The sequence below is a fragment of the Neovison vison genome, chromosome 14, assembly GCF_020171115.1.
Source record: "Neovison vison isolate M4711 chromosome 14, ASM_NN_V1, whole genome shotgun sequence".
Lineage (NCBI taxonomy): Eukaryota > Metazoa > Chordata > Mammalia > Carnivora > Mustelidae > Neogale > Neogale vison.
Genome location: NC_058104.1, coordinates 31,612,501 through 31,638,425, shown reverse-complemented (window position 1 = coordinate 31,638,425; position 25,925 = coordinate 31,612,501). Strand labels below are relative to the sequence as shown.

Below are 25,925 nucleotides of genomic sequence, written 5' to 3'. Positions count from 1 at the left end.
CACACAATTAGCTTTTTATGTCTCTTATCATATTTTCTAATTGTATTTTTTAGTTTTAAAATTTCCATTTGATTCTTTTTAATATTGTCTATTCATTTGCGGAGGCTTTGATGTTTCAAGCATATGTATTTGTAATTGCTTGTTGAAGAATTTTTATCATGGCTGCTTTAAAACCTTTGTCAGGTGCTTCTAACATCTTTGTCATCTTGGTCTTGGCATCTATTGGCATCTATTGATTATCTTTTTTTAAAATTCAGTTTGAGACCTTCCTGGTTCTTGGTATGGTGAGTGATTTTCATTTGAAACCTGGATAGTTTTATATTATGTAATCAGATTCTCAGTCTCATTTAAACCATCCATTTTAACTACCTTTGTTCCACAGTGTTCTGGCAAGGAAAGTGAGAGGGCACCACCTCATTAATGCCAGATAAATATAGTAGTCTGGGTTCTCATTAATGCCAGATAAATATAGTATTCCAGGTTATCCACTAAGTCTCCAATGAAACTGGGATTGGGAGGAGTTGCTTTTTAGTGCTGGATAGGATGAGTTCCAACTCCTTATGGGGTCTCTATTGACACTGGCTTGCTCCCTACTTGGCATTCTCTGATACTATCCCAGTGGAGGTCCAGGGATACAGCCTCATGAGAGTAGAAGTCTAGGCTTCCCATTCTACCTTTGTTGGCATAAAGATGAGTGGAGCCATGATTTTTTTCTGGGGCACTTGGCTAGCATAGAGGATTTGATGTTTTAAAAGTATTCTGTCTTGCTGGTCTGCTCCTTTCTTGGCCCTTTGGTGAAAGACGGCAGGCTTTTTCTGTTTTTTTTTCTTGTTGTTGTTGTTGGTGGTGGTGGTACCATTGGTGTTTCCAGGTTTTCAGCTTTTTCAACTCCAAGTCTAGGATATATGGGCCAGAAAGAAAACCCAGGGAACTACTTTTGTGTCATTCCTTAGGTCCCAAAGTCTGTGACCAGTCTGCCTTCCTCTCTATACCTTCCAGAGTCTTCTTATGTTTGTTTTATAGTAATGTCAGGACTTTTAGTTGTACTTAGCAGGAGAAAATAGAAAGGTCTGTCTCCTCCATCTTCCCAGAATAGAGGTCATCCCATCTCTTATTTATTTATTTATTTATTTTCTTAAAAGATTTTATTTATTTGTCAGAGAGAGAGAGAGGGAGAGAGAGTGAGCACAGGCAGACAGAATGGCAGGCAGAGGCAGAGGGAGAAGCAGGCTCCCTGCCAAGCAAGGAGCCGGATGTGGGACTCGATCCCAGGACACTGGGATCATGACCTGAGCTGAAGGCAGCTGCTTAACTAACTGAGCCATCCAGGCGTCCCCCATCTCATATTTTAAAAAGATTTTTATTTATTTGAGAGAGAGAGAGAGAAAGAGAAAGTGAGCACACACAAGTGGGGGGAGGGGCAGAGGGAGAGGAAGAGTGAAAATCTACTGCAGACTTTCTACTGAACAGGGAGCCCAACATGGGGCTTGATCTCAGGACCTGAGATGATGACCTGAGCCAAAGGCTGATTCTTCACCAACTGAGCCACCCAGATGCCCCCATCTCATTTTTTGAGGTTAAAATAGCATTGATAGGGCGCCTGGGTGGCTCAGTGGGTTAGGCCACTGCCTTCGGCTCAGGTAATGATCTCAGGGTCCTGGGATCGAGTCCCACATTGGGCTCTCTGCTCGGCGGGGAGCCTGCTTCCTCCTCTCTCTCTCTGCCTGCCTCTCTGCCTACTTGTGATCTCTCTCTGTCAAATAAATAAATAAAATCTTTAAAAAAAATAGCATTGATAGCATTTTTAGACAAGAACACTACTAAAAAGAAAATCACAGGCAAACTGAAAAACTGAACATAAATAAAAAGCCTAAAGTAAATTATTAACAAACTGAAATCAACAATGTACAAAAACCAAACATCCATTCTGACCAGTTTGAGATTATACTAAAAATGGTAAAAGGAGGGGGCACCTGGGTAGCTCAGTGGGTTAAAGCCTCTGCCTTCAGCTCAGATCATGATCCTGGGGTCCTGGGATCGAGCCCCGCATCGGGCTCTCTGCTCCGCAGGGAGCCTGCTTCCTCCTCTCTCTCTCTGCCTGCCTCTCTGTCTACTTGTGATCTCTGTCTGTCAAATAAATAAATAAAATCTTTAAAAAAAGAAAAAAGGTAAAAGGAGGGGTGCCTGGGTGGCTCAAAGTTGATTAAGTGGGGGCTCATTGTCCTTAAAAGTAAATACAAATAGAAGGGAATTTTTTTACTATGATAAATAATGGATATCAACAACTTAATTTGATACTGAAACATTAGAAACATTTTTTTTTAAGATTTTATTCATTTATTTAACAGAGAGAGATTACAAGTAGGCAGAGAGGCAGGCAGAGAGAGAGGAGGAAGCAGGCTCCCCACTGAGCAGAGAGCCTGATGCGGGACTCGATCCCAGGACCCTGAGATCATGACCCGAGCCGAAGGCAGCGGCTTAACCCACTGAGCCACCCAGGCGCCCCAGAAACATTTTTTTTAAAGATTTTATTTATTTGACAAGGGGAGATCACAAGTAGGCAGAGCAGCAGGCAAAGGGAGAGGTAGAAGCAGACTCCTACTGAGTGGGGAGCCTGATATGAGGCTTAATCCCAGAGTCTGGGATTATGACCCAAGCTGAAGGCAGATGCTTCTGAGCATCTGTCACCCAGGTGCCCCGAAATATTAGAAACATTTTATGGTAAATTGTTGGAGGCATTTAATGAATCAGGAATAATGCTATAGCCTCTATGCCTAATTAATATTATACCAAAGGCCTTTGTTAGCCCATTCCAGGCCAACTAGAATGCAAGTACTTCAACTGTTCACTCATTACTTAATTTCAGATAGGTAGAACAGGGTCCACCACATAACAGGCATTCGGTTAATATTTGTTAAGTGAGTGAAGAAGCCATGTTTATGAAAATTGTATACTTAAAAAAAGCCCAGGAAAACAGAGAATAAATATTTTTATATGTAAGTAATTCATGTTAATTTTAAAATTCTAGCAAGATAGATAAATGCAAAGAGGATGGTAAAAAACCATTTCAAATCTCACCACGAAAAAGCAACTGTTAATAACTCTGGGCTCACATCACTTTACATATTACACTGGGCATATTCACAGAGGGAAGGTAGGTAGATAAACTGATAAAAAGTGGATCTGGGATATGCACAATATTTTAAGTAAAATGATATTGAACTGTAACCCACAGAAAAACAATTGAAGCGAAACTGAAGAATAGTCAAATACCAGGAAGGTATTTTTTTATTTTTTATTTTTATTTTAAGTGGGCTCCATGCCCAGTGTGGAGCCCAGTGAGGGGCTTTAAATCATGACCCTGAGATCAAAACCTGATCTGAGATCAAGGGTTAGATGCTTAACCAACTGAGTCACCCAGGCAACCCCCATGTAGGTGCTTCTTAACTAGACATGTCATTCGTTCCTAAAAGATCTCACCAAAGTTAAAGAAAACCTTAAGCGATTAGAATAATTTTTAAACCTACATTTTTCTAATTAAACTGTATCAATCAATATCTACTTTAAGAAATTGGGGGCGCCTGGGTGGCTCAGTGGTTTAAGCTCTGCCTTCAGCTCAGGTCATGATCTCAGGGTCCTGGCATCGAGCCCCACATCGGGCTCTCTGCTCAGCGGGGAGCCTGCTTCCCCCTCTCTCTCTGCTGCCTCTCTGCCTACTTGTGATCTCTATCAAATAAATAAATAAAAATCTTAAAAAAAAAAGAAATTAATCAATTGGTTCATTCTGTTTCTCCTATCTCTCTTCCCCTAGCCCCTTGATTTTTGTTATATTATTGCTAGGTTTAGAGACCAGTACATTCTCTTCTATAACCATAGCTTCCTCAGTTACCAACCATTAGTTTAAGTCACTGATTCCCAAGGTTGGCGGGGGGGGGGGGGGATGCAGTTGTGCCCTAAGGGATGTAAGGCAATGTCTGGAGACATTTTGCGTTGTCACACCTGGGAAGAATGCTATTGGGCATCTAGTGGATGGAGACTAGAAGGGCTGGTAGATATCTTACAATGCACAAGACAGCCTCTGCAACAAAGAATTAATTATCCAGCTCCTGACCTAAATGCTATGGCTAAGAAACCCTGATCTAATGTCTAAGTGGGATTCAGTGCTACCAATAGTACTTTTCATATAGCTTCTCTTCCCTTGTATTCTTTACTGTTTTTCTTTATTAGCTGAATTTAACATCTAGGAGATTTTTTTTTTTTCTTCACAAGGACTTATAATAACTGTGTTCTCTTGCTTGGTTGATAAGCCTGCTTCCTGACTTTATATGGAGAATAACTTGGCTGGGTTTGAGTTTCTTATGTTAAATTTTCTTTCCCTCAGAAAACTCTGGACCCGGGGCGCCTGGGTGGCTCAGTGGGTTAAGCCGCTGCCTTCGGCTCAGGTCATGATCTCAGGGTCCTGGGATCGAGTCCCGCATCGGGCTCTCTGCTCAGCAGGGAGCCTGCTTCCTCCTCTCTCTCTCTCTGCCTGCCTCTCTGCCTACTTGTGATCTCTCTCTGTCAAATAAATAAATAAAATCTTTAAATAAATAAATAAATAAATAAAAGAAAACTCTGGACCTTGTTCCACTGTTATTTGGCATTAAATATTACTTTGGAGGAGCCCAAGGTCAACCAAGTTCTTTTCTCCTGGTATGTGTCTGTTGCACAATAAAAAAATGGACTGGTCTTTGTCCTTGGTTCTTGTCACTGGAGACTCTAAATTCTTAGAATTCCTGAGTAACAGGAGTGCCTTTGTTATTCATGAAACCCCTTAAAGATTGTATGTATTTATTTGTCAGACAGAGAGAAAGAGAGCACAAGCAGGGGAATCAGCGGGCAGAGGGAGAAGCAGACTCCCTGCTGAGCAAGGTGCCTGCTGTGGGACTGATTCCAGGACCCTGGAATTATGACCTGAGCCTAAGGCAGATGCTTCACCAATTGAGCCACCCTGGCGTCCCTCATGAAACCCCTAAATGACACCCAAGTTTATCCTAGCAAGATGACTCAGGAGGAAGGGTCTTGTCACCAGAAAGGTCAACCATGTGATTACAAGGTTGGAGCTTTGAAGCTAGCCCAGTGTCTGGGGAGAGAACTGGAGATTGACTGTAGTCACTTGGCTAATGATTCCCTGATAAAAACCTGGTGAAGCTTCCTGTTTGTTGAACTCATCAGATGTACTAGGAAGGTGACATGCCCTGATTCCATGGGGAGGAGCACAGAAGCTCTATGTTTGGGACCCTCTCAGGCTTTGCTTTATGTTTCTCTTCATTTGGCTAGCACTGATCTATGTTATTTGTAATAAAACTGTACTCCTAACTATAGCTCTTCTTTGAGTTCTTTGAATTCTAGTGGCTTAAGGAACATGAGGGAGTTGTGGGACCCCCTGATTTTGTAGCCAATTGCCCAGAGGTTTAGGTGGCCTGGGAACCCCTGAACCTGCAGTTAACATCCAAAGTGAGGAAAGTCTTGTGGGGACTGTGCCTTTAAACCTGTGGGTTCTGATGCTAATCCCAGTTAGTGTCAGAACTGAATTCAAATGTAGTATTGTAAAGCCTCCCTTACTCTTCCTGGGTGCTTATGTAATTTTTTCTTTGTTCATAAGTTTTTTTTGTTTTTTGTTTTTTTTTTTTTAAAGATTTTATTTATTTATTTGAGAGAGAGAGAGACAGTGAGAGAGAGCACAAGCGAGGAGAAGGTCAGAGAGCGAATCTTTGTTCATAAGTTAATAAACTTCACTAGTGGTATCTTGATGTTGTTAGTCCTATATCAGATCTTACCTAGAAAAAAATGTGTTCTATTGTTCTACAGATCCTTTCTCTTTTGTGCTAGTATATGGTCATTCTCAATTATTGGTCATTCTCCATCATTCTTGTTGGTAATGTTACTGACTTGGATCCTTGGGCTCTCCAAGCAGTACAAATTGACTGGGGCCAAATGGGAATTTCCAGGCAAGGCTCGAGCATAAGGGAGACACCACAAAGAGGGTTGGTCCTTCATGCTGGCTCTCAGAACAAAGGCCAGAAAAGTTTTTAAGGAAGCTAAGGCAGGATAGTAGTGACTTCTAAGTGATGAGGGAGGAGAAGGCAAACTGAGGACAAAGCACAAGCTAACACCTCACAATCCCATCCTCCCCACTCCCAGGTGGGCTATGTGTGACATTCTCTAGGCCCTCCTGGCTGCCCTAAAGCTAAGGGAAGGAAAAACAAATGGTTAGCTTAGAGCAGATCACTGTCCAGCAAGACATGTGTCTCCCTCAGTTATAAATGTCTTAGTAATTTAGAAGAAAAAAGCATTTTTAAAATAATTTTATTTATTTATTTAACAGAAAGAGCGAGATTACAAGTAGGCAGAGAGGAAGACAGAGAGAGAGGGGGAAGCAGGCTCCCTGCTGAGCAGAGAGCCCAATTCAGGGCTCGATGCAGGACCTTGGGATCATGACCTGAGCTGAAGGCAGAGGCTTAACCAACTAAGCCAACCAGGTGCCCCAGAAAAAAAAAAAAGCATTATCAATAACCCGACTTCCAGAAGGAAATGTAGATAAAATTAAATGTCCTTATGACCTGCTACCCATTGACAAATACTTGAGGCAGGCAAAGCTTCCTCCAGGAAGCACCCAACTGTCTTCACCTTAGTGCCTTGCTAGAAGGAAAAACAACCTTGGCTTGACAATAGCAAGGCCTCAGATTTCCTGTGAGTCTTCTTTAGCACGTGAAAATCCACTTCAAAACTCCCTTATCTTTACTTCCCCCACCACCAAGGTATATAATCAATTGCTTCTCACCACTGCACAGGTGACTCTTTCTGCCCCCAGGTCCTGTCCTCATGCTTTAATAAAACCACCTTTTGGGGCACCTGGGTGGCTCAGTCAGTTATCTGCCTTCAACTCAGGTCATGATGCCAGGCTCCTGGGATCAAGCTCCATGTCAGGCTCCCTGCTCAGCAGGAAGTCTACTTCTCCCTCTCCCTCTGCCCCAACATTTGTGCTTGCTTTCTCTCATGTACTCTATCTCTCAAATAAATACAGTATTAAAAAAATAAATAGGGGCGCCTGGGTGGCTCAGTGGGTTAAGCCGCTGCCTTCGGCTCAGGTCATGATCTCAGGGTCCTGGGATCGAGTCCCGCAATAGGCTCTCTGCTCAGCAGGGAGCCTGCTTCCCTTCCTCTCTCTCTGCCTGCCTCTCTGCCTACTTGTGATCTCTCTCTGTCAAATAAATAAATAAAATCTTTTTTAAAAAATAAATAAATAAATAAATAAAATCATCTTTTGTACCAAAGGCATCTCAAGAATTCTCTCTTGGCTCTTGGCTCCGGACCTCACCTGCATTCACAACTACATAAGCATGTGGGGGTGGGGAGAGATCCAGGAAGTTGGGCACACTGGCACAGCGGGACAAAAGAGGCTTCTTCATGTATATCGTTTCTCATTAGCATGTTAAATCTTCACCCTGGTCGTTTGTTAGTATTATAATGAGGGGAAAAGTCAGTGAAAGGGTCCAACTGCAGTCCTGTGACTTGGTCTTCACCAGTTAAGTCCCTCTTTGGTGAGCATCCTGCTTTCACATTCCTGCAAGAGAAGAGTTGTATCGAGGATTGCAGGATTTTGTGGTGAGGATTGAGGGGACGTCAGTCCAGTCCCTGCTCTGTCTCAGTAACTTCAGTCCTCATGTGAACAATCCATTTAATACCCTGGACTTCCATTCCCTTGAGATCCTGTCTCCCAATGACCTTGATCCTACTGAGCCTCAGTCTCTCATTATTGGGACTGTACCCTATACCTTCTTTTCTTTTCTTTTTTTTAAGATTTCATTTATTTATTTATTTATTTATTTGACCAAGAAATAGGGAGCACAGGAAGGGTGAGCAGCAGGCAGAAGGAGGGGGAAAAGCAAGCTTGCTCCATTGAGCAAGCAGCCTGATGCAGGGCTCAATCCCAGGACCTTGAGATGATGACCTGAGCCAAAGGCAGATGCTTAACCATGAGCCACGAGGTGCTCCTACGCTATACCTTCTTACTACACCCATAGTACTATTCCCAAAACGTTTCAACATCCTTCCCCCTCCTTTTTTAGGAATTATTTAATTCCTCCTGTCTCATCACCTTGTTTGCCTTTGCTGTTTTTATTAAGGTAATTCCTTGGCCCCACAAAAATCTTTAGTTCATTGACTTGAAAACTGTCTTCTTCATGCCCTCACTTTCCTCTTGCCCATCTTGGATTCTAGGTGCTACTCAGCTCTTTTGCACTGCTCTCCCTCACCATACTCACCTGGAAAAACCCAACTCCCTGCAGAACTCGACTGCTATCTCCCTTTTCTGGGATTGCACATGAGCAGCTTAACATGGTTCAGGAGAAATGGTTCTGAGGAAACACAGTTCTGCCCTTAGGACATTGATGGTACTTGCTTATGGTCTTAAAAAATCCAAGCAGGCCCTCCTCACTGCTTGATAACCCCATTACATATCTCTTGTTGGAGATAACCATTTCCCACCTTCTCTTTCTGTAACCTTCACCTCTCCTTTCTCCTGATTTTCAAGAGAATGTCTTCAACCCCATAGCACCTAATCAACCTATGCTCCTACAGCTCTGCGCACACTGTGCATTCCTTCCTGGGACAATAAATACTGTCAAGTTCCGAGCTTGGGCCACCCTCTCCACTGTGTCCTCGACATCATCTGCTCTCCCCTACTCAAGAACATTACTTCCTCGGGGCGCCTAGGTGGCTCAGTGGTTTAAAGCCTCTGCTTTCGGCTCAGGTCATGGTCTCAGGATCCTGGTATAGAGTCCTGCATCGGGCTCTCTGCTCAGCAGGGAGCCTGCCCCAGCCCACCCCCACCCTGCTCTCTCTGCCTACTTGTGATCTCTGTCTGTCAAACAAATAAATAAAATCTTAAAAAAAAAAAAGAACATTACTTCCTCTGTTACCTCTCTCCTATACCATCCATTTCTTCCTTTTGTTTGGACTAGGAATTGTAGTAAAGAGATAGTAGGCCACAGACACATGGTAGTATCTCCTTTATTAAAATATCTTCTCTTCTTCCACCTTTTCCTTTCTCTTATCCTTTTTATAGCAGAATTTCTCAAAATAGTTATCCAACTTGTTGTCTTTACTTCTTTATTCTGTCTCTCTCTCTTTCTCCATCATGGAGAAATTTCAACCAGATAAACTAATAGCTAGAATAGTATAACAAATCCATATGTGTATCCATCATTCTGCTCCAATAATTGTCAATGCATGGCCAATTTTGTTTCATTTATACCCCCACCCACACCTCCCTCTCCTTTCATTGCTTGGCAACAAATCTAAAAATCATATCATTTTACTAATTCAAACCTGTGGCTGAATTTAACCTATTTTTCTGTTCCTGTACTTTCTGTAAACTGATATATCGAGGCCAGATCAGTATTTAAGCAAAAAGATTGCATAAATAGTATTGCATAATTCTATTACATGACATTTGGGGAACATAAAGTCTAGTTGGCTCACCTTTTGTGATGTTAAGCTATCAGTCTGATCCATCAATTACAAGGTTCCATCAGCTTTTCACCTAAATGCAGCTTTGGACAATCATTTCCTATATCAATTATTTCATGATGATCCCTATTTTCTCTGGAATGGGATCAGGTTTTCTTCTCTAGTACTCAACTAAAATGTAATCCCCTTCAAAAATAAAGACATTTTCAAAAACTGTTCTATAGGAAAATAGAGTTTTATAGTACTGTCTCAATTATTTTGTCAACAACTTAACGGACAGAAAAATTTTAATTCTATTTAATATACTTTTTGTAAGGAGGGAGCAAGAGGCATCTCATGGTGTCCCAGCAAGAAAACAGAAGCCTGGCCACTGGTCTAGAATTTCCCTCTGAGTCTTAAAGAAAATACCAGCACTGAGCTTTCTAATCAGGTCTCTTACTTCAAAACCCATAGTCTCTTCACTTCATTGTGAGCTGTCTTATTAATTTATCTGAAGGACAGTGTTCATCATCTCTGTGGACAATAAAACTGACAAAAAGAGTAAAGACATTCTGAACAAACTCTAGATTCCCAGTGTGTTTTTCAAGGAGTGCTAGGTCTCAAATAAATAAAATCTAAAAAAAAAGAGAGAGAGAGAGAGAGCTATATATGTGCTGTAGAAACAACTAACCCAAAGCTCAGAGGCTGAAGTCTAATGCAAAAGATCTGGGTTGATGGGCTTTCCTGGCTAGCTAACCTCCACACAGTGACTCAGGACCCTCATATTCAGGGACTCCACTCTCTCTCAGGCCTCCTATAGGCCCTGTGCTGGATCCTTTGAAATCAACCAACTGATAAGCAGCAGAGCAAGAGCCAGAGCAAAGAGCTGAGAGAGACAGTTGTGGAGGATCTCATATGAATCTAGGCTAGAAATTGGCCCAGCTGTGGACCCAGGAGGAAGATAAATACTTTGGTGAGCATCCACATCAAGAAAGCAACAGTTTATTTTAATGTAAAAATAATACATGCATATGGATAAAAATAAAAGATACAGAGTAAGAGAATAAAGTAGTTACCAAATGTGTTGCAAAACAGGGTGTGTGTGTGTGTAGGGAAGTGGGTGGAATATATATGTAACTAGTTTTTCAAACAAGTCTTAAATCAAAACTTTTATTTTTCCTCCCAGTTTCTCTTTTCCCCCTGCTGTATCCAATATCCCTGTTCTATCCAATAGTGACTTCTTGCCATGATCCCACAATTAACAATCACTTTTAGTTATAAAAGTTTGTCCACTTAAAACTGTTAATCACAAACTCAATGTACATTGCGCCTGTTCTTTTCTGCCCAACGTAGGCTTGCTCTGTGCTTCTGGGAACCAGCAGTGGGCAGGAGGACTGGCCACTCTTCTGCACCCCTCCCACTGTACCACCTCGAAAAGAGACAAGTGGTGTGTCTGTCTCCCAGACATCTTTCCCCTTCCCTCTTCCAAGCTCGACATACTCTATTGTTGGGGGTAAGGAGAAAAGACTAGGGCAGGAGGGTTTACCTCCTGGTGGGTCTACCTGTTCAAGCCCAGGTAACTTCGGGGAGTCTTCTTGACCTGCATCTTTAGAACACCCTGTGTTGGGCTGCAGGCTTTTCCTTTCTTGTCTCTCTACCTCGTCTCACTCTCTGTGCTCTGCCATGTGTCTCTATTTCTCTTTCTGGCTCATTTCCAGAAATGGCCAGGCAGAAGGGGACATGGTCCCAGGAAAGTGATGCCAGTGTCTTCTTCCAAGAATTTCTACCTTTATAAGGGATTTCCTTATTGTTCCTCTCAGCAAAGGGTGTGGAAGTACTCTCTGCTCTCCGATCCCCAGTCTTTGGATGTAGGCTCCAAAGCAGAGTGGTGTCAAAGTAGCAGGACAAGTTGAGCCACCTTTTCACAAATCGGAGAGAGTTACCTAATTTAGTCTCTTCTGACAGTTCTCTTTAGAATGGAAAGGGCAGTGACTTAATGCCTCTTAATTCTTAGCTTTGGGCTTTAGTTGAGAAATGTGAAGAAACACCTGAAGTCTTATGAAGTATCATTTTTATATACATGTAGGATGAAAACATATATGTTAGTGTTTATATTATGTGTACACTCACATATGTATGTGTGTGTATGTACATATATGTATATATATTCCCTTTTAAAACATGAATTGATTTATAGTACACATACCTTACTTTTCTCCCCCTCATTTCCCAGTGTATCTTGTTTGTTTGTTTTTTTTAAAGATTTTATTTATTTATTTGACAGAGAGAGATCACAAGTAGGCAGAGAGCCAGGCAGAGAGAGAGGAGGAAGCAGGCTCCCTGCTGAGCAGAGAGCCCGATGCGGGACTCGATCCCAGGACCCTGGGATCATGACCTGAGCCGAAGGCAGTGGCTTAACCCACTGAGCCACCCAGGTGCCCCTCCCAGTGTATCTCGTACATCTTTCTATATTAACACATTTAGATAAAATAAGGCTTCTCTTGGGTACTGGAAATTAGTAAGGAGTGGCTTGAGACACTTCACAGCTAACTGGCCAATACAAAAAGCCTGGGTCTTCACTTCAACTCTTGTTTGATTATAAATTAACCTCCCCAAACCTCCCAATTAGCAGCAGCCACAACAAAACATAAGTAGCTGACATTTATTGAATATTTCTATATATGATTAGTATGCATTATTTTATTCAATACTCACAATGACCTATAAGATATATATTATAGCTAGTCCCATTTTACAGATGAGGAATATGAGGTTAGAGCAGTTGATGTGCCCAAGGTCAGAGATCCAGAAAGTGGTAGATCAGTATTTAAACACAAGACTGACTCTCTAGGGGTGCCTGGATGGCTCAGTCAGTTAAGTGTCTGCCTTCAGCTTAGGTCATGATCCCAGAATCCTGGGATCAGAGCTCTGAGTCAGGCTCCCTGCTCACCAGGGAGTCTGCTTCTTTCTCTTCCCTGTTCTCACTTGCTCTCTCTCTCAAGAAAAAAAAAATCTGACTCGCAATGTATATTCTTAATCAGTTTGTCTCTCTGTTTACCACATTGAATGCCATAGTCTCATTGACTTCTCTCCAACTTTTAACTTAAATATAAATGATTCAACCTGACTACTCATCTGTGGTGAACAATCGTTTAACCCTCAGTCACCCTGGACTCGTAAACATGTACTGTACCTACTCTGAAATTTATATTTCTTACATTAGTACTTTATCCAGTGCTCGTGTTATGCCCTGGTGGAGTGTGCAGTTCATAGATGATTTCAGTTCCAAATGAAGGTATTTCTTATTTGTTGAACTGTCTGAGATTCCACCATTAGGGATCCATTCTTAGGAGCACTGACTACAGTGGAAAGTAAGAGGAGCAGGAGGAGGATCTAGAAGTGGTCAACGAAGTAGAACTAAATAGTAACACAATTAAATTTAAACACAGATTATTTAACCAAATCTCAGCAGTAGGAACGAATTACCCAAGAATCCTCAGAAAAAGTTTTAAGGAGAAAGACTCATGCATGTGTAGGGTATAAAACTGGAGAAGAAAATTGGAGGGAAAGAGATTTATTCACTTTTGCCCTCAAGAACCTATGTCCATAAAATGCCAAGTTTGCCTTAGAGAAGCATACCTGTCCAGCTAGACTCCAGCTGTGGTGGGACGAAGCACATCGAGGGAGGCTGGGGTCAGGAGTTCAGGACACCGAGCAAGGCTGAGCCAAGAGGCGGGTAGGAACAAAGAGCCAGACCAAACGTGGCTTCCCCATGGAAAGACCCAAGTTCAAATGGCTTCAGAGTTAGGCTGTAATCTGGGGCTCAGGCTGTTGGGCATGTTTCCTGTCCAACTGTGGGTGTGAGGAAAACGCATGTGTGCACAAGTGCTGTGAGCACAGAGCCAGTGAAAGGCATGGGGTGTCATTCGATCAAATGGGAGGCAGGAGCCAGTTGGCAGAGGTAAGGGCATGCAGGTATTATGTATTTATCCTATCTTACTTCACACTATATTATTTTTAAAATTTATTTCCTTTTTGGCCTCCTTCCTAGAAAGATTAAATTTAGCTTTCAATAAGTGATACACTGAGATAAGAGATTAGGGGACAAATAATGCACTTAGGGGATTAGGTTGGGGAGTGGATATTAATACTAAAAATACTAGACCTCAGTGAGTCACAGCTCAGCCCCAAACCAGCTTTTTTTTTTTTTTAAAGATTTTATTTATTTATTTGACAGACAGAGATCACAAGTAGGCAGAGAGGCAGGCAGAGAGAGAGAGAGGAGGAAGCAGGCTCCCTGCTGAGCCGAGAGCCCGATGTGGGGCTCGATCCCAGGACCCTGGGATCATGACCTGAGCTGAAGGCAGAGGCCTTAACCCACTGAGCCACCCAGGCGCCCTCTTCTTCTTTTTTAATAGCGAATGAGGAAATTTGACTTGTAACTTGCTTTGGAGTCCCTCTGCCATGTTCTGAACCTGGTTTGGCTTTAGAATTTGGGCTCTTGATCATATACATAATACCAACTCTGAAGGAGGCAGGTGTGGAGAAATCAAGTCAGCAGGCGGCCAGGGTTTAATTGTCAAGACATCTATCTTCTGAAAAATGCTGGGTATCAAGAGAATAAGGCAGGTAATGCTGGACGGATAGTGCAGTTAGAACATGAATAAAATCTATGAGTGTATGCTGTCTGTGTTTGGGACCAGGATAGATTCTGTCCTCAACATACAAGTAGAAATTACATGGCAGTAACTTTTAAGCTTAGGAAGAGAAAGGGAAAGATAATTTAGAATGATAGACACCAGACCACTCACCATGACTGGTAACCAAAGGAGGTGAAAGTTCACACGAATAGAAACTTGACACAAATGTGTTTTCAGCATTGCCTGGGAAATCTCTCTCCTAATTCCTAGTTTCTGTTCTCCCTCCTCTGGTGGGGCTTAATAGGATCTGGATTTGGTATACTTCCCTTCTTAATAGCATGAGTCTTAACCTTTTTTCTTTATTGAACATTTTTGGGGGTTGGGTTCAAATATTCAATAGCATTTTTTGAGTACTTACTGTGGACCAGGCACTATGCTAGGCACTGAAGATGAAAGGAAAAAAGAGTTTCAGGCAGCTCTATGCCTCTAAATACCACCAGCAATGCCAGCATAATGAAACTGTTCTTCAGAATCAACTGAGGACCTCCAGAAATCTATCTATGCTCTACAATCTCCATTCTGTAAAGTAAAGGCTGTGCTGATTATCTAGGTGGAAGCAAAAAATAAGATGATGACAAGATTTTTGGAAGTAGTGGAAGATTCAGGGATAGAACCAAAGATTAGTGACTATTATATCAGTGCCCCTTGAGCAATATCAGATTACCTCTTTTAGGATTTGTATGAACTCAAATCTGGTGGCAGCTCTGTGTCTGAGAAGTAGCTGCTGGTATGGGGAGCATTTGCTGAAGCTGCTGAAGTTATGGATAAAAAGACCAGAGAAAGCAGTGTGAAACACAGAAGCCAACATTATTGGTTGTAAGTAATATTGAAACATATTCTGGCATACTTAGGCTGGAAAGATACTTATTGGAAACTCTTGGGAAGCGAGAGAATTATAGGGAAGGCTGAGGGTGCCAAGGATGGCTGGAGGAGCTAGGAAGCTGGAACTAAATCTATGTTCTAGAAAGTCTGGCACTGCCATCACCTCTGGAGTCGCTGCAAAGCTGCTGATACTGGATTTGGGATGCCACTGCCATTGGTGGGATGAATTCTCAACAGGCACTGCCTCTTTACACATTTGCTTTCAATTCTCAGTCCCGGAGAGAAGCGTCCAGTTGATGAAGTGCTCACCTTACAGGGTGGGAAGAAGGGATACCTGACATTTCAAGTATCCATGACACAAGGTGAGCCCTGCTTTCGACTCAGACTCATCCAATGATGGATTCCACCTCCTCCCCAAGGAAGGGGTTCATTTATTGAGCAAACCAAAACAACAAATGTCAACCATAATGGAGACAAAAAATAAAGAGAAAGAAGTCCTAGGTGGTCCTTGTATGTGTTCTACCCCAGTCTTCCCCTGTTGGTGATAGAAACTCGTTATTTCTCTACCTTCATCCCCTAGAATAATAGTATTAAATAAAGACATATTGGAAAACACTTCCTCAAGGATTCCATTTCTTATGAAATCGCTTCCATATTTGGCCAGAAGGGGGCACCCTGAAAGGGAAATGAGTATTTTCTATTTGTCCTACTCTGCACTGTGGAATAGGGCAGTTAACACTTAGCACTAGTCAGGAATAGTAGTATTAATATTAGTAATTTAAGGAAAGAACCTAAGGAAAGATAGTTATACAAAGAATATGTATATATACACACATGTATACATATATGTATATACACAACTATACACATACATATATATACATATTTACATATAGTGAAGAAAAAAACCCCAGTTAATCATCAAGTTCAACACCAGGCTAATTATTTTTCCTCCTCTTAGTATTTTGTTGTTTCATACATAACAAGTAAATCTCAGAATGTGAGATTGAAATACCTAGGTTAGTAAAATGCACAGTACTCCTGCATTTGCTCACCAAAGCAATACACTGTCAAAGGTGGGACACCAACACAAGGGATTTATAAAGTTCCAGTTGACTTTTAATTGCATGAAGTATAGGGATCTGGATTCCTGACCTTAGGGTATGAGGAATAATATCACGTTAACTATGAAGGGATTGCTTAGCTATCCAGACTAATGAGTATTTTTAAACATTTTGGGGGGACAGAATGAAAAGAAAATAGCAAGATATAGTTCATCTTTCCCTTACTATTAGCAAAACATCTTTTATATGTATATGGATTTCTAGACCATTATTTCATATCAGCATTACTTTGTCATGGGAGTCACAAGAATGTCAATCTGAGAGATATAGGCCTTACAATAACTACGAGGTTCTCTATTTCTGACTTTCTACGACCATCCACTCCACATTTTGGGGTCACTGGATTAGCTAATTCTTCCTAGGGCAACAAAGGACAAACCCTTTTGGCTCTTCATGGTTTTGTTCAGAAGTGAGGAAATTACTTCCTGTCCAAACCAAGTGCACTTGGACCAGTAACTCACCAAAATGTTGCTTGCTATGGCATCAGTGTCAATCAAAAGTGTGTGAAATTGATATGGACAGTATCTTGGGTATGAATATAAATACATTTTACAAGTTAAAATGTCCCTTCAGTGACAATTTAATGCCAAGAAGTTTGTCTGTAGTTTATATTTCTCATTTCGATAGTCGGGTCTCTGACTTAGGAGTTCCTTATGCTTTATATCCTTCCTTTGTGCCTCTGGGGGTCCTTCAACAGGAGTACTAAAGTCTATTGATTATGCACATTTCACCAGAACCAAAAAATAAGTAGGATAGTTTGGAAGGCCCCAGTGACTTCTAAGAAGCATTGGCCTAGAAGGGCAAGATGTGTATGAAATGTGTCTTGCTCTGCCAAATTGAGTACTAAGGTCCTTAAGTAGTACATAGGTACTTAATAAATACTAACTGCATGAATCAGTGAATATGAATGGTAAACGAAACCGTTCTTTACAAGCACGATCTACATCCAGCATCCAGCTGGAAGCCCAGCATGTAAGTTTACAGACCGGCTTCCACCCGAAGGCCGCTTTCCGGGGAAGTCCGAGTTGGGCTGAAGAGCAGTGAGAAGTGCCTGTCAACCGTTGCGACAGGCGGGCCTAGCCCCACCTCTGGCCACCGGCTCTAGGACCCTGCGCAGCACCGACTGAAACTTGGAGGCGGGACTAGGGAAAGGCCGTCGCGCACACGTGACGTAAATCAGCTCGCGCCAGCGGAGGTGAGGAAGCCGGGAATAGAGCAGAAACACGTTTCTCGCCAGCCTCGGTTCTCACGCGCCATGGCGACCCCCGTCCAGGAGCCTCCTCAGTCGAGCGGCGGAAAGCGCAAAGGCAAAGCTCAGTATGTGCAAGCCAAGCGGACTCGGCGCTGCGACGGCGGCGGGTCCCGGCAGCTGGAACCCGGGCTACAGGGCATTCTCATTACCTGCAACATGAACGAACGCAAGTGCGTGGAGGAGGCGTACAGCCTGCTCAACGAATACGGAGACGACATGTATGGGCCGGAAAAGGTATGGCCCGGAGAAGGCAAGCGGCGTTTGAGGAGTGAGGGAATGCTGCAAGGCCGGCTTTCTTCTACGCGTGCGCGCATTTTGTGGGGCGCTGGCGAAGGGGCGTGGCCGCCTCTGTGCTGCCGCCTCTTTACCTTATCTGGGTTGCAGACCCCAGCCGGGTCGCGTGCTTGAAAACTTGCAGCTTTCGGTTGTTTTTGTTTTGTTTTGTTTTCTTCCTCCCCCATTAGTAATCCTAGTGGCTCCTATTTATAGGTTGCTTCTGCGGCCCACAGGTTGTGTTTCTGAAGCTCTCAAACGTTTACTACTTACAGTAGATTTGTGGAGTAATGTTCACGAGGACACTGAAACTCAAGTTGGTTAAGTGAACGGTCCAAGTTAATAAAGGAAACTTAATTTGTCCTCATAGTTTCTGATGTATCTTACCACTTTTACACCATGGTTGTAATGATGTTTGTCCTGAGCAGTGTCTCTGAAGTAGTGGGTTTAGTACTAGTGCTAGTTATTTTTAAAATGCGCGTGTAAATGCAATTTAAAAAGTAAGAACTTTTTGTCCTCACACCACCTAAAACCTAATTTTCCCATCACAGTTTGGAAATCATTATATTTCTAGCTTAGGATCAGGACTAATAACATACACAAACACCTCAATGAATTAAAAGAGGGAGGATAATACAGGAGGCATTTGGATTCAAGGTCCATGATTTGCTAGTTTTAGGGCTTGAAGGTGGGTGTATTATTTAATTTTGCTGAGCTAAATAAAGAAAAATGATAGTGTACTTAATGTTGACTGAAAAGTTGCTTATGTATATAAAATACATCCTGGCAGGTAATAAAGTTTCCATAAATGTGTATAATTATTATTAGTGCTTGTCTGGCAAACTAATAATGGTGGGGCAGAGAACTGGGCAAGAAGTGAGTTCCTGTTTACACTGGTACCTTGAACAAAGTCTTGACTCTTTCTGTTCCCTGTTCCTTGGTAGAATATAAGGGTTTTTATGCTCTGTTTGGTCTAATTGATGTTGTTTTTGAATGTAGGTGAGGTCCAGAGCTGAGGCCCAAGAAAGAATTCTCGAGAGGTCTTTGGTGTAAAATGGTGGCTTTATTTTTTATTTTTTTTTTTTAAGATTTTTATTTATTTATCTGACAGAGAGAGATCACAGGCAGGCAGAGAGAGAGGAGGAAGCAGGCTTCCCGCTGAGCAGAGAGCCCGATGTGGGACTCGATCCCAGCACCCTGAAATCATGACCCGAGCCGAAGGCAGCGGCTTAACCCACTGAGCCACCCAGGCGCCCCAAATGGTGGCTTTATTAAAACACCAGGTCAGGACCTGTGGGCAGAAGGAGCTGCTGCACAGGGGTTGTGAGGTGTGACTGATTATATACTTGGTGGTTGGGGGAGGTAAAGGAAAAGGGAGGTTTTCAAAAGAACTTTTGGATGTTAAAGAGGACCAACAGGATATTAGAGACTCTGCCAATATCAAGTTAGGGTGGTTTTTTCCCCTCTACTAAAGCCTGAACAGTAAGATATTTGGGAGTTTCCCTCTGGAAGTTAGGTTATTGATAACAATGCTTTTTTTTTGCCCCTCTGGTAAATCACTAAAACATTTGTAAGATGAGGGAAACTCTTGTCCTGCAGGACTGTGATCTCTATTCATTAACTGTTTGTTTTTCTCTCCCTTAGCATTAGGGCAGCCAGGGGTGCCTGAGGAATGTCACACATATCCCACCTGGGAGGGGACTAGGGTTTGCAAGGTGTCAGGTTGGTCTTTGTCCTCTGCCTTCCACTTGCTCCTTGTAATCTCGCCAAAAGGTGAATGTCTTATTAGGCACAAAGGTATGCGGTGATGGAATTAAGGTCTATCTTGAATGAATTCATCTGGTGAGCATGTTACCCTGTGTCCCAGAAAGTTAAGATGTTTTTCAAAGCATTTTCAAATTACATGTGTTCCACTCTGAGGGAACTCTGTTTTTCCTCCACATTTTGCAGAGAGCGATGTCAGTTTCTTTCTTTCTTTCTCTTTTTTTTTTTTTTTTAAGAGTTTATTTATTTGAGAGGGAGAGAGGGAGAGATAATGAGAGGAGAGAGGTCAGTGGAAGAAGCAGACTCCCTGCTGAGCAGAGAACCCAATGTGGGTCTTGATCTTGGGACTTCAGGGTCATGACCTGAGCCGAAGGCCGTGGCTTAAGCAACTGAGCCACCCAGGCGCCTGTGATGTCAGTTTCTTAATAAAAAGCTTTGTCGTCAGTATTGACCTGTCTGCCATTGGAGATTTCACATAGGGTGTTAATTGTAGCTTTTTTTTTTTTTTTAAGATTTATTTTATTTATTTATTTATTTATTTATTTATTTTTTAAAGATTTTATTTATTTATTTGACAGAGAGAAATCACAAGTAGGCAGAGAGGCAGGCAGAGAGAGAGAGGGAAGCAGACTCCCCGCTGAGCAGAGAGCCCGATGCGGGACTCGATCCCAGGACTCTGAGATCATGACCTGAGCCGAAGGCAGCGGCTCAACCCACTGAGCCACCCAGGTGCCCCAAGATTTTATTTATTTTTTTGACAGAGATCACAAGTAGGCAGAGAGGCAGGCAGAGAGAGGAGGAAGCAGGCTCCTTGCGGAGCAGAGAGCCCGATGCGGGGCTCGATCCCAGGACTCTGGGAATCATGACCTGAGCCGAAGGCAGAGGCTTTAACCCACTGAGCCACCCAGGTGCCCCTTAATTGTAGCTTTTAACATGAACTCTTTTTGCATCTCTGCTCATTTGTTTCATGCAGTTTACGGACAAAGATCAGCAGCCCTCTGGAAGTGAGGGAGAAGATGATGACATGGAGGCTGCCTTGAAGAAAGAAGTTGGTGACATTAAAGCATCGACAGAGATGAAGCTAAGGAGATTCCAGTCAGTGGAGAGTGGAGCAAATAATGTGGTCTTCATCAGGACACTTGGAATAGGTACGCATGACTAATAAACCTTAAGATTATTGAGCCTATAATATCTGGACATCTCCTTGCCTTAGAACACTGCCTACAAAATGGCTTCATGGTTATGGCTCAGTTTATTATTTGACTGATCTTTTCCACTCTTCTCGCACTAGACATATGGAAGGGTCAGATGGGGTGGTGAACATCACATTGGTTTAGGAGTGGAAACCTGGCTTTACCACTTTCTTTGTATGTAACTTTAGGTGAAACAAGAGTACATATTCTGTTTCAGAGGAGCAGCTGCTCTTCAGTGCCAGCCAATTTGGAATGTAAGCCTGTAGGGCCAGATCTTCTGGTTTTTCAAAAGAAGTTGAATATCTGGAGAAGTCCTAGATTTCTTAATGCAGTTAACTAATTTAGAAGTATTAAAAACACTCAGTAGCCCCAGACAGATTTGTAGGTAGTGAGGATGGCCTAAGGACCATATCATGATCTTGTGTAATTCATGGTTTGGGGGCTTCTCTGAGTTCTGAGATCTAGATTATTGTCCAGAATTAACTAATGGATAAATTAAATCTTATTTTTTTTTTTTTTAAAGATTTTATTTATTTATTTGACAGACAGAGATCACAAGTAGGCAGAGAGGCAGGCAGAGAGAGGAGGAAGCAGACTGCCTGCTGAGCAGAGAGCCCGATGTGGGGCTCGATCCCAGGACCCTGGGATCATGACCTGAGCCGAAAGCAGAGGCTTTAACCCACTGAGCCACCCAGGCGCCCCTAAATTAAATCTTTTAAAATGACTTGCAGATTTGTTTAGTAAAAGAGTGTACTATTTAATAATGTTACGTTTGTAGTTGCTATTGTTACAGGAAGACAGTAGGGTGTTGGACAGTGAGACATCACAAAAATGTTAACTCCGGTGTCTTCATGAAACAGTTGTTTTCAGTGAAAGCAGTAACAATGCTGAAGAGTTAACATATTAGGGCACCTGGATGGCTCAGTTGGCTAAGCGATTGCCTTTGGCTCAGGTCATGATCCTGGAGTGTCAGGGTCGAGTCCCGCTTCTCCCTTTGACCCTCCCCCTTCTCATGCTCTCTTTCTCTCTCATTTTCTCTCTCTCTCAAAAAAAACAAAAAACAAAAAACTTTAAAAAAAGGAGTTAACATATTAGATATAGTAATAATCAGCATAGGCAGTGAAGAAAGTTGGAAAAAATGTTTGGTTAGACTTATTTAACATTCATTATGATAATTTCTTCTATTATACTGTTGACATAGGTCACTGCCATGAAGAATTCATCAATTTCAAGACCTTTTAAAATGTCTGAGAGTTTTTATTCCTAACTTACTTGTGTGCTTTGTGCTTTTTTTCTTTTTTCTTTCAGAACCTGAGAAATTGGTACATCATATTCTCCAGGATATGTACAAAACCAAGAAGAAGAAGACTCGGGTTATTCTACGTATGTTACCCATTTCAGGCACATGCAAGGCTTTCTTAGAAGATATGAAAAAATATGCAGAAACATTTTTGGAACCCTGGTTTAAATCTCCAAACAAAGGGACATTTCAGATTGTATATAAATCTCGAAATAACAGTCACATGAATAGAGACGAAGTTATCAAAGAATTGGCAGGTATGTTTTTCTTAGTGATTTTACGTTAGTATGTAATACTAAATACTTGTTCTTGATTTTATTAATTTTTTTTTTAACAACTTAAGGCTTATATTTTTGAGTATAAAAGAAGTATATTAAAATGTCTTTAAAATAGGAGTACCTGGGGGCACCTGGGTGGTTCAGAGGGTTAAGCCTCTGCCTTTGGCTCAGACCATGATCTCAGGGTCCTGGGATTGAGCCCCACATTGGGTTTTCTGCTCAGTGGGGAGCCTGTTCCCCTCCCCCCGCCCCGCCTGCCTCTTTGCCTACTTGTGATATCTCTCTCTCTTAAATAAATAAAAATCTAAAAAAAAAAAGGGGGGGGGGTTCATGCCTGGCTAGCCAGTAGAGCATGTGACTCTTGATCCCAGGGTTGTGGGTTCAAGCCACACATTGGGGACAGAGAGTATTAAAAAAAAAAAAAAAAAAAAGTCCTTAAAATAATATCAGACCTAACAGATTTCAATATGTTGGTTATAAGACTTTCTGGTAGGTAGATAGGAAATCTTCCAAATCAAGATTTAATTTTCTTTGGGAAAAGAGGACTCTAATTAATGTCTCAGGATTTCATTTGTATTTATTTATTGAAAGGGTTCACAGCATTTCTTTTTGTAAAGATTTATTTACTCATTAGAGAGTGTGAGCATGAGCTGGGGGTGGGAGGAGAGGGAGACAAGCAGACTCGCCACTGAGCAGAGAACCCAGTAAGGGGGCTTGATTCCAGGACACCGAGGTCATGACCTGGGCCACCCGAGGGCCCAGAATTCACAGAATTTGACTGGGGTCCATGTAGAGGAGTAGACTGTATATAAATTGATTTACCAAGTCCCAAACAGAAAGATGAAAGATTGTATTTGTATATGTCAAGCTTCATGGTATCCCTCTCCCTCTGTTTTCCTCTTTTTTGTCACAGGAATAGTAGGCAGCCTCAATTCGGAAAATAAAGTGGATCTCACTAATCCGCAGTACACGGTGGTAGTAGAAATCATTAAAGCTGTCTGTTGCCTGAGTGTTGTGAAAGATTATATGTTGTTCAGAAAATATAATCTCCAGGAGGTGGTAAAGAGTGCTAAGGACCCATCACAACTTAACCCAAAGCAGTCCGTGCAAGCAGGAAATGGGAAAGAAGCTAAATTCGAATCTGGGAACAAATCAAACCAACATGATCCAGCAGAAGGAAAAAATAACCAGCAGGCGGTACCAGAAAATAATGAGGAACTGGGACAGACAAAACCAAGATCTGAGACACAGGTGGTGAACGAGGGAGGAGCTAAACCTGAACTTGAAAGTCAAGTCACAGAAAGATCTGAGTCAAGTGAAAATGACCTCTCATAAGGATAAAAAAAAAAACCTCCTTTGGTGTTGCAGGTGGGTTTCCCAGATGGCGTCCGGTAAGATAGTGCTAGGATTCCATATAAAATTGTGACTGAAAATTTATTGTTTTTGACCTTTGTGTGCTGCATAATGCTGAACTCATAATATTGAACGGTGATTGAGAAACCCCATTAATGGTTCTGTTGGAGAGCTTTTGAACCCCCTATACCAGTGTGCAGTTAGGCCTATATGCATTTGGTTGAGCTAGGAGAGGCTATGGATAATGATGAACACTTCTGTGGAGGGGAGGGTCGAGGGAAGATAGCATTGGCTTCTCCCTCCTGATTATCTTCCTCAGCCTCCCCTTCTGTGCTGGCATCTGACTTAGGGGAGCAAACGAACTCTGTAAAAGAGAAAGTCATAGGGAAATTTTCATTTAAGGACAGAATTTTTATATGTTGCAACTCAGCTGTCCCTTCCTACTTTTGTTGTAAACATTGCAAAAACATGGGTCTTACAGGTTTAGAAGTGAATTGTTTTTGTGACTTTTTTCTATCTTTTTGTGAGTCTGTTACTTAGTTATGTCAGTTTTTACATTTTATAAACATTTGTTACAAATAGGATGGTCCAGTGCTGTAATTTTTGAAGACATGGTGTGAGATAGAAGAGGACCATTTTAGGGCGCCTGGGTGGCTCAGTGGGTTAAGCCGCTGCCTTCGGCTCAGGTCATGATCTCAGGGTCCTGGGATCGAGTCCCGCATCGGGCTCTCTGCTCAGCAGGGAGCCTGCTTCTCTCTCTCTCTCTGCCTGCCTCTCCATCTACTTGTGATTTCTCTCTGTCAAATAAATAAATAAAATCTTTAAAAAAAAAAAAAAAGACCATTTTAGGCATAGAACTACAGACATTTCTGCTAAGGTTAGTGATGAAGAATTAGTGTTCTGAGTTTCTTCAGTATGGCAGTGCAACAAGAGACACAAATTCTTTTTTTATAGCGAAAGCTACTTTTCAGTGGTCTTATATAGACTTAAATCCAAGCTGTTCTATTGCATTATGTATTGTCAGTGGAATGCAACTTACAAACCTAGCATTTCTCCAGCAGTTGTAACTGTAAGTCAAAACCATTTGATGAGTAAAAATGTTTGTTATTTTAATGGCATCTGGAATATCAAAAGAGTAAACTTTTGTTTAAAAAAAAAAAACATTCAGGGGCACCCTGGCTAGCTCAGTCCATACGGCATGATACTGTTGATTCTCAGGGTGATACATTCAAGCTCCATGTTGGATGTAGAGATTACTTAAAAATAAAATCTTAAATAAAATCACATTCAGTGAAAGGTCTAAGAAGCAAATTATTTAGTAACAGCACTTATACTAGGAAAAGAAAAATTCACATAGTTGGTAAGAATCTAATCTCAACATAATGTTAAAATGCTAGAGCAAGAAGCAGCATAAGAAATTGAAAAACCTTCACTTCCAGTTTATTAAATTAAATGTCACCTGATGCTAAAAAATTAACTGAAAAGCAGCAGCTTCTCTATCTGGGTTGATAAGTCAACAGATTTCACAAATATTTGTCATGCTGTAGCTTTGGTAAGATTGGTAAATAATGATGAAATTCAAGAAGGCTTTTTCTGCTATGAGGAGCCTCTCAAAACAAAGGCAGTATAAATTTAATGAGTCTTCATATCTGAAGGCTGAAAGTCTGTCATCTTTACTTCGGGTGCTCATCGGTTTTGCTCATATTGGTAAAATCCTGATGTTGATGTTATAGCACATGGGTTTCTTCACAGAGAGCTGCTGATATAAAACACTTGGAGATGAAATGAAAGTTCTGGATAATGCTGCAGAAATTATTAAAGATCCATTTATATAAGAATGTTTTTAAAAAAACAACTAAAGTCTGAACAAAGAGCACATAAGTCTACATACAGAAATCCAGTGGCTTGTCAGAGGAAGAGTTCTCAACAGGATGTTTGAGTTGAAAGGTGATTGCCAGAGTACATACAAGGAGATATTAGGCCAGATTTTTTGGAGTGCTCAGGAGCCAAGTATGGCTATAGAAACTAGTCTGTTCAATGGACATTTTTCATCATATGAACAAATGAAACAAGTTTCTGCAAGGTCCTGGAGAAAATTGTATTTTCTTGAAAGTGATAAGATTCTCAGATTACAAAGAAACAGACTCTTCGGAACTATCACTCTGCCAAAGGAACTCTTGGAATGTTTCCACAGCCGGTTGGGCTTGAGAATGAAGAAAAGATAGCAACAAGTCTGGAGCCTTAACTAAGACTCTCCATGAAGAACTGCAAAACCTAATTAAATAGCATTTTCTCTCCTTTTCCTAAAACTGAGGGAGGAACCTCTTCTCTGAATTTCAGCCTGAGATTTTCTCCAGGAGAAGAAAAAGAACTC

At 41.7% G+C, this 25,925-nt stretch overlaps 2 protein-coding genes across 4 annotated transcripts in view; both read left to right on the top strand.

Annotated features, from left to right (window-relative positions):
* The window catches only part of ERI2 (ERI1 exoribonuclease family member 2), a 97,451-nt gene that overhangs the window by 45,946 nt on the left and 25,580 nt on the right, over window positions 1-25,925 (top strand). The window contains exon 11 of one of the 2 annotated variants that reach the window (XR_006382370.1): window positions 14,866-15,259. The exons of the other annotated variant lie outside the window; for it this stretch is intronic. The gene's annotated coding sequence lies outside the window, so the exon portion shown is untranslated. Of the gene's footprint in view, window positions 1-14,865; window positions 15,260-25,925 lie in introns of those variants that run through there. 2 annotated transcript variants of the gene reach the window in all.
* The window catches only part of THUMPD1 (THUMP domain containing 1), a 12,747-nt gene continuing 4,137 nt past the window's right edge, over window positions 17,316-25,925 (top strand). Inside the window, exons 1-4 of one of the 2 annotated variants that reach the window (XM_044234234.1) lie at window positions 17,316-17,624; window positions 20,401-20,575; window positions 21,929-22,177; window positions 23,112-23,566. In XM_044234234.1, coding sequence (XP_044090169.1) covers window positions 17,394-17,624; window positions 20,401-20,575; window positions 21,929-22,177; window positions 23,112-23,533 — 1,077 coding nt within the window. In that variant the 5' untranslated portion in view covers window positions 17,316-17,393 and the 3' untranslated portion in view covers window positions 23,534-23,566. Of the gene's footprint in view, window positions 17,625-20,400; window positions 20,576-21,928; window positions 22,178-23,111; window positions 24,041-25,925 lie in introns of those variants that run through there. The other variant, XM_044234233.1, reaches the window with a different exon arrangement.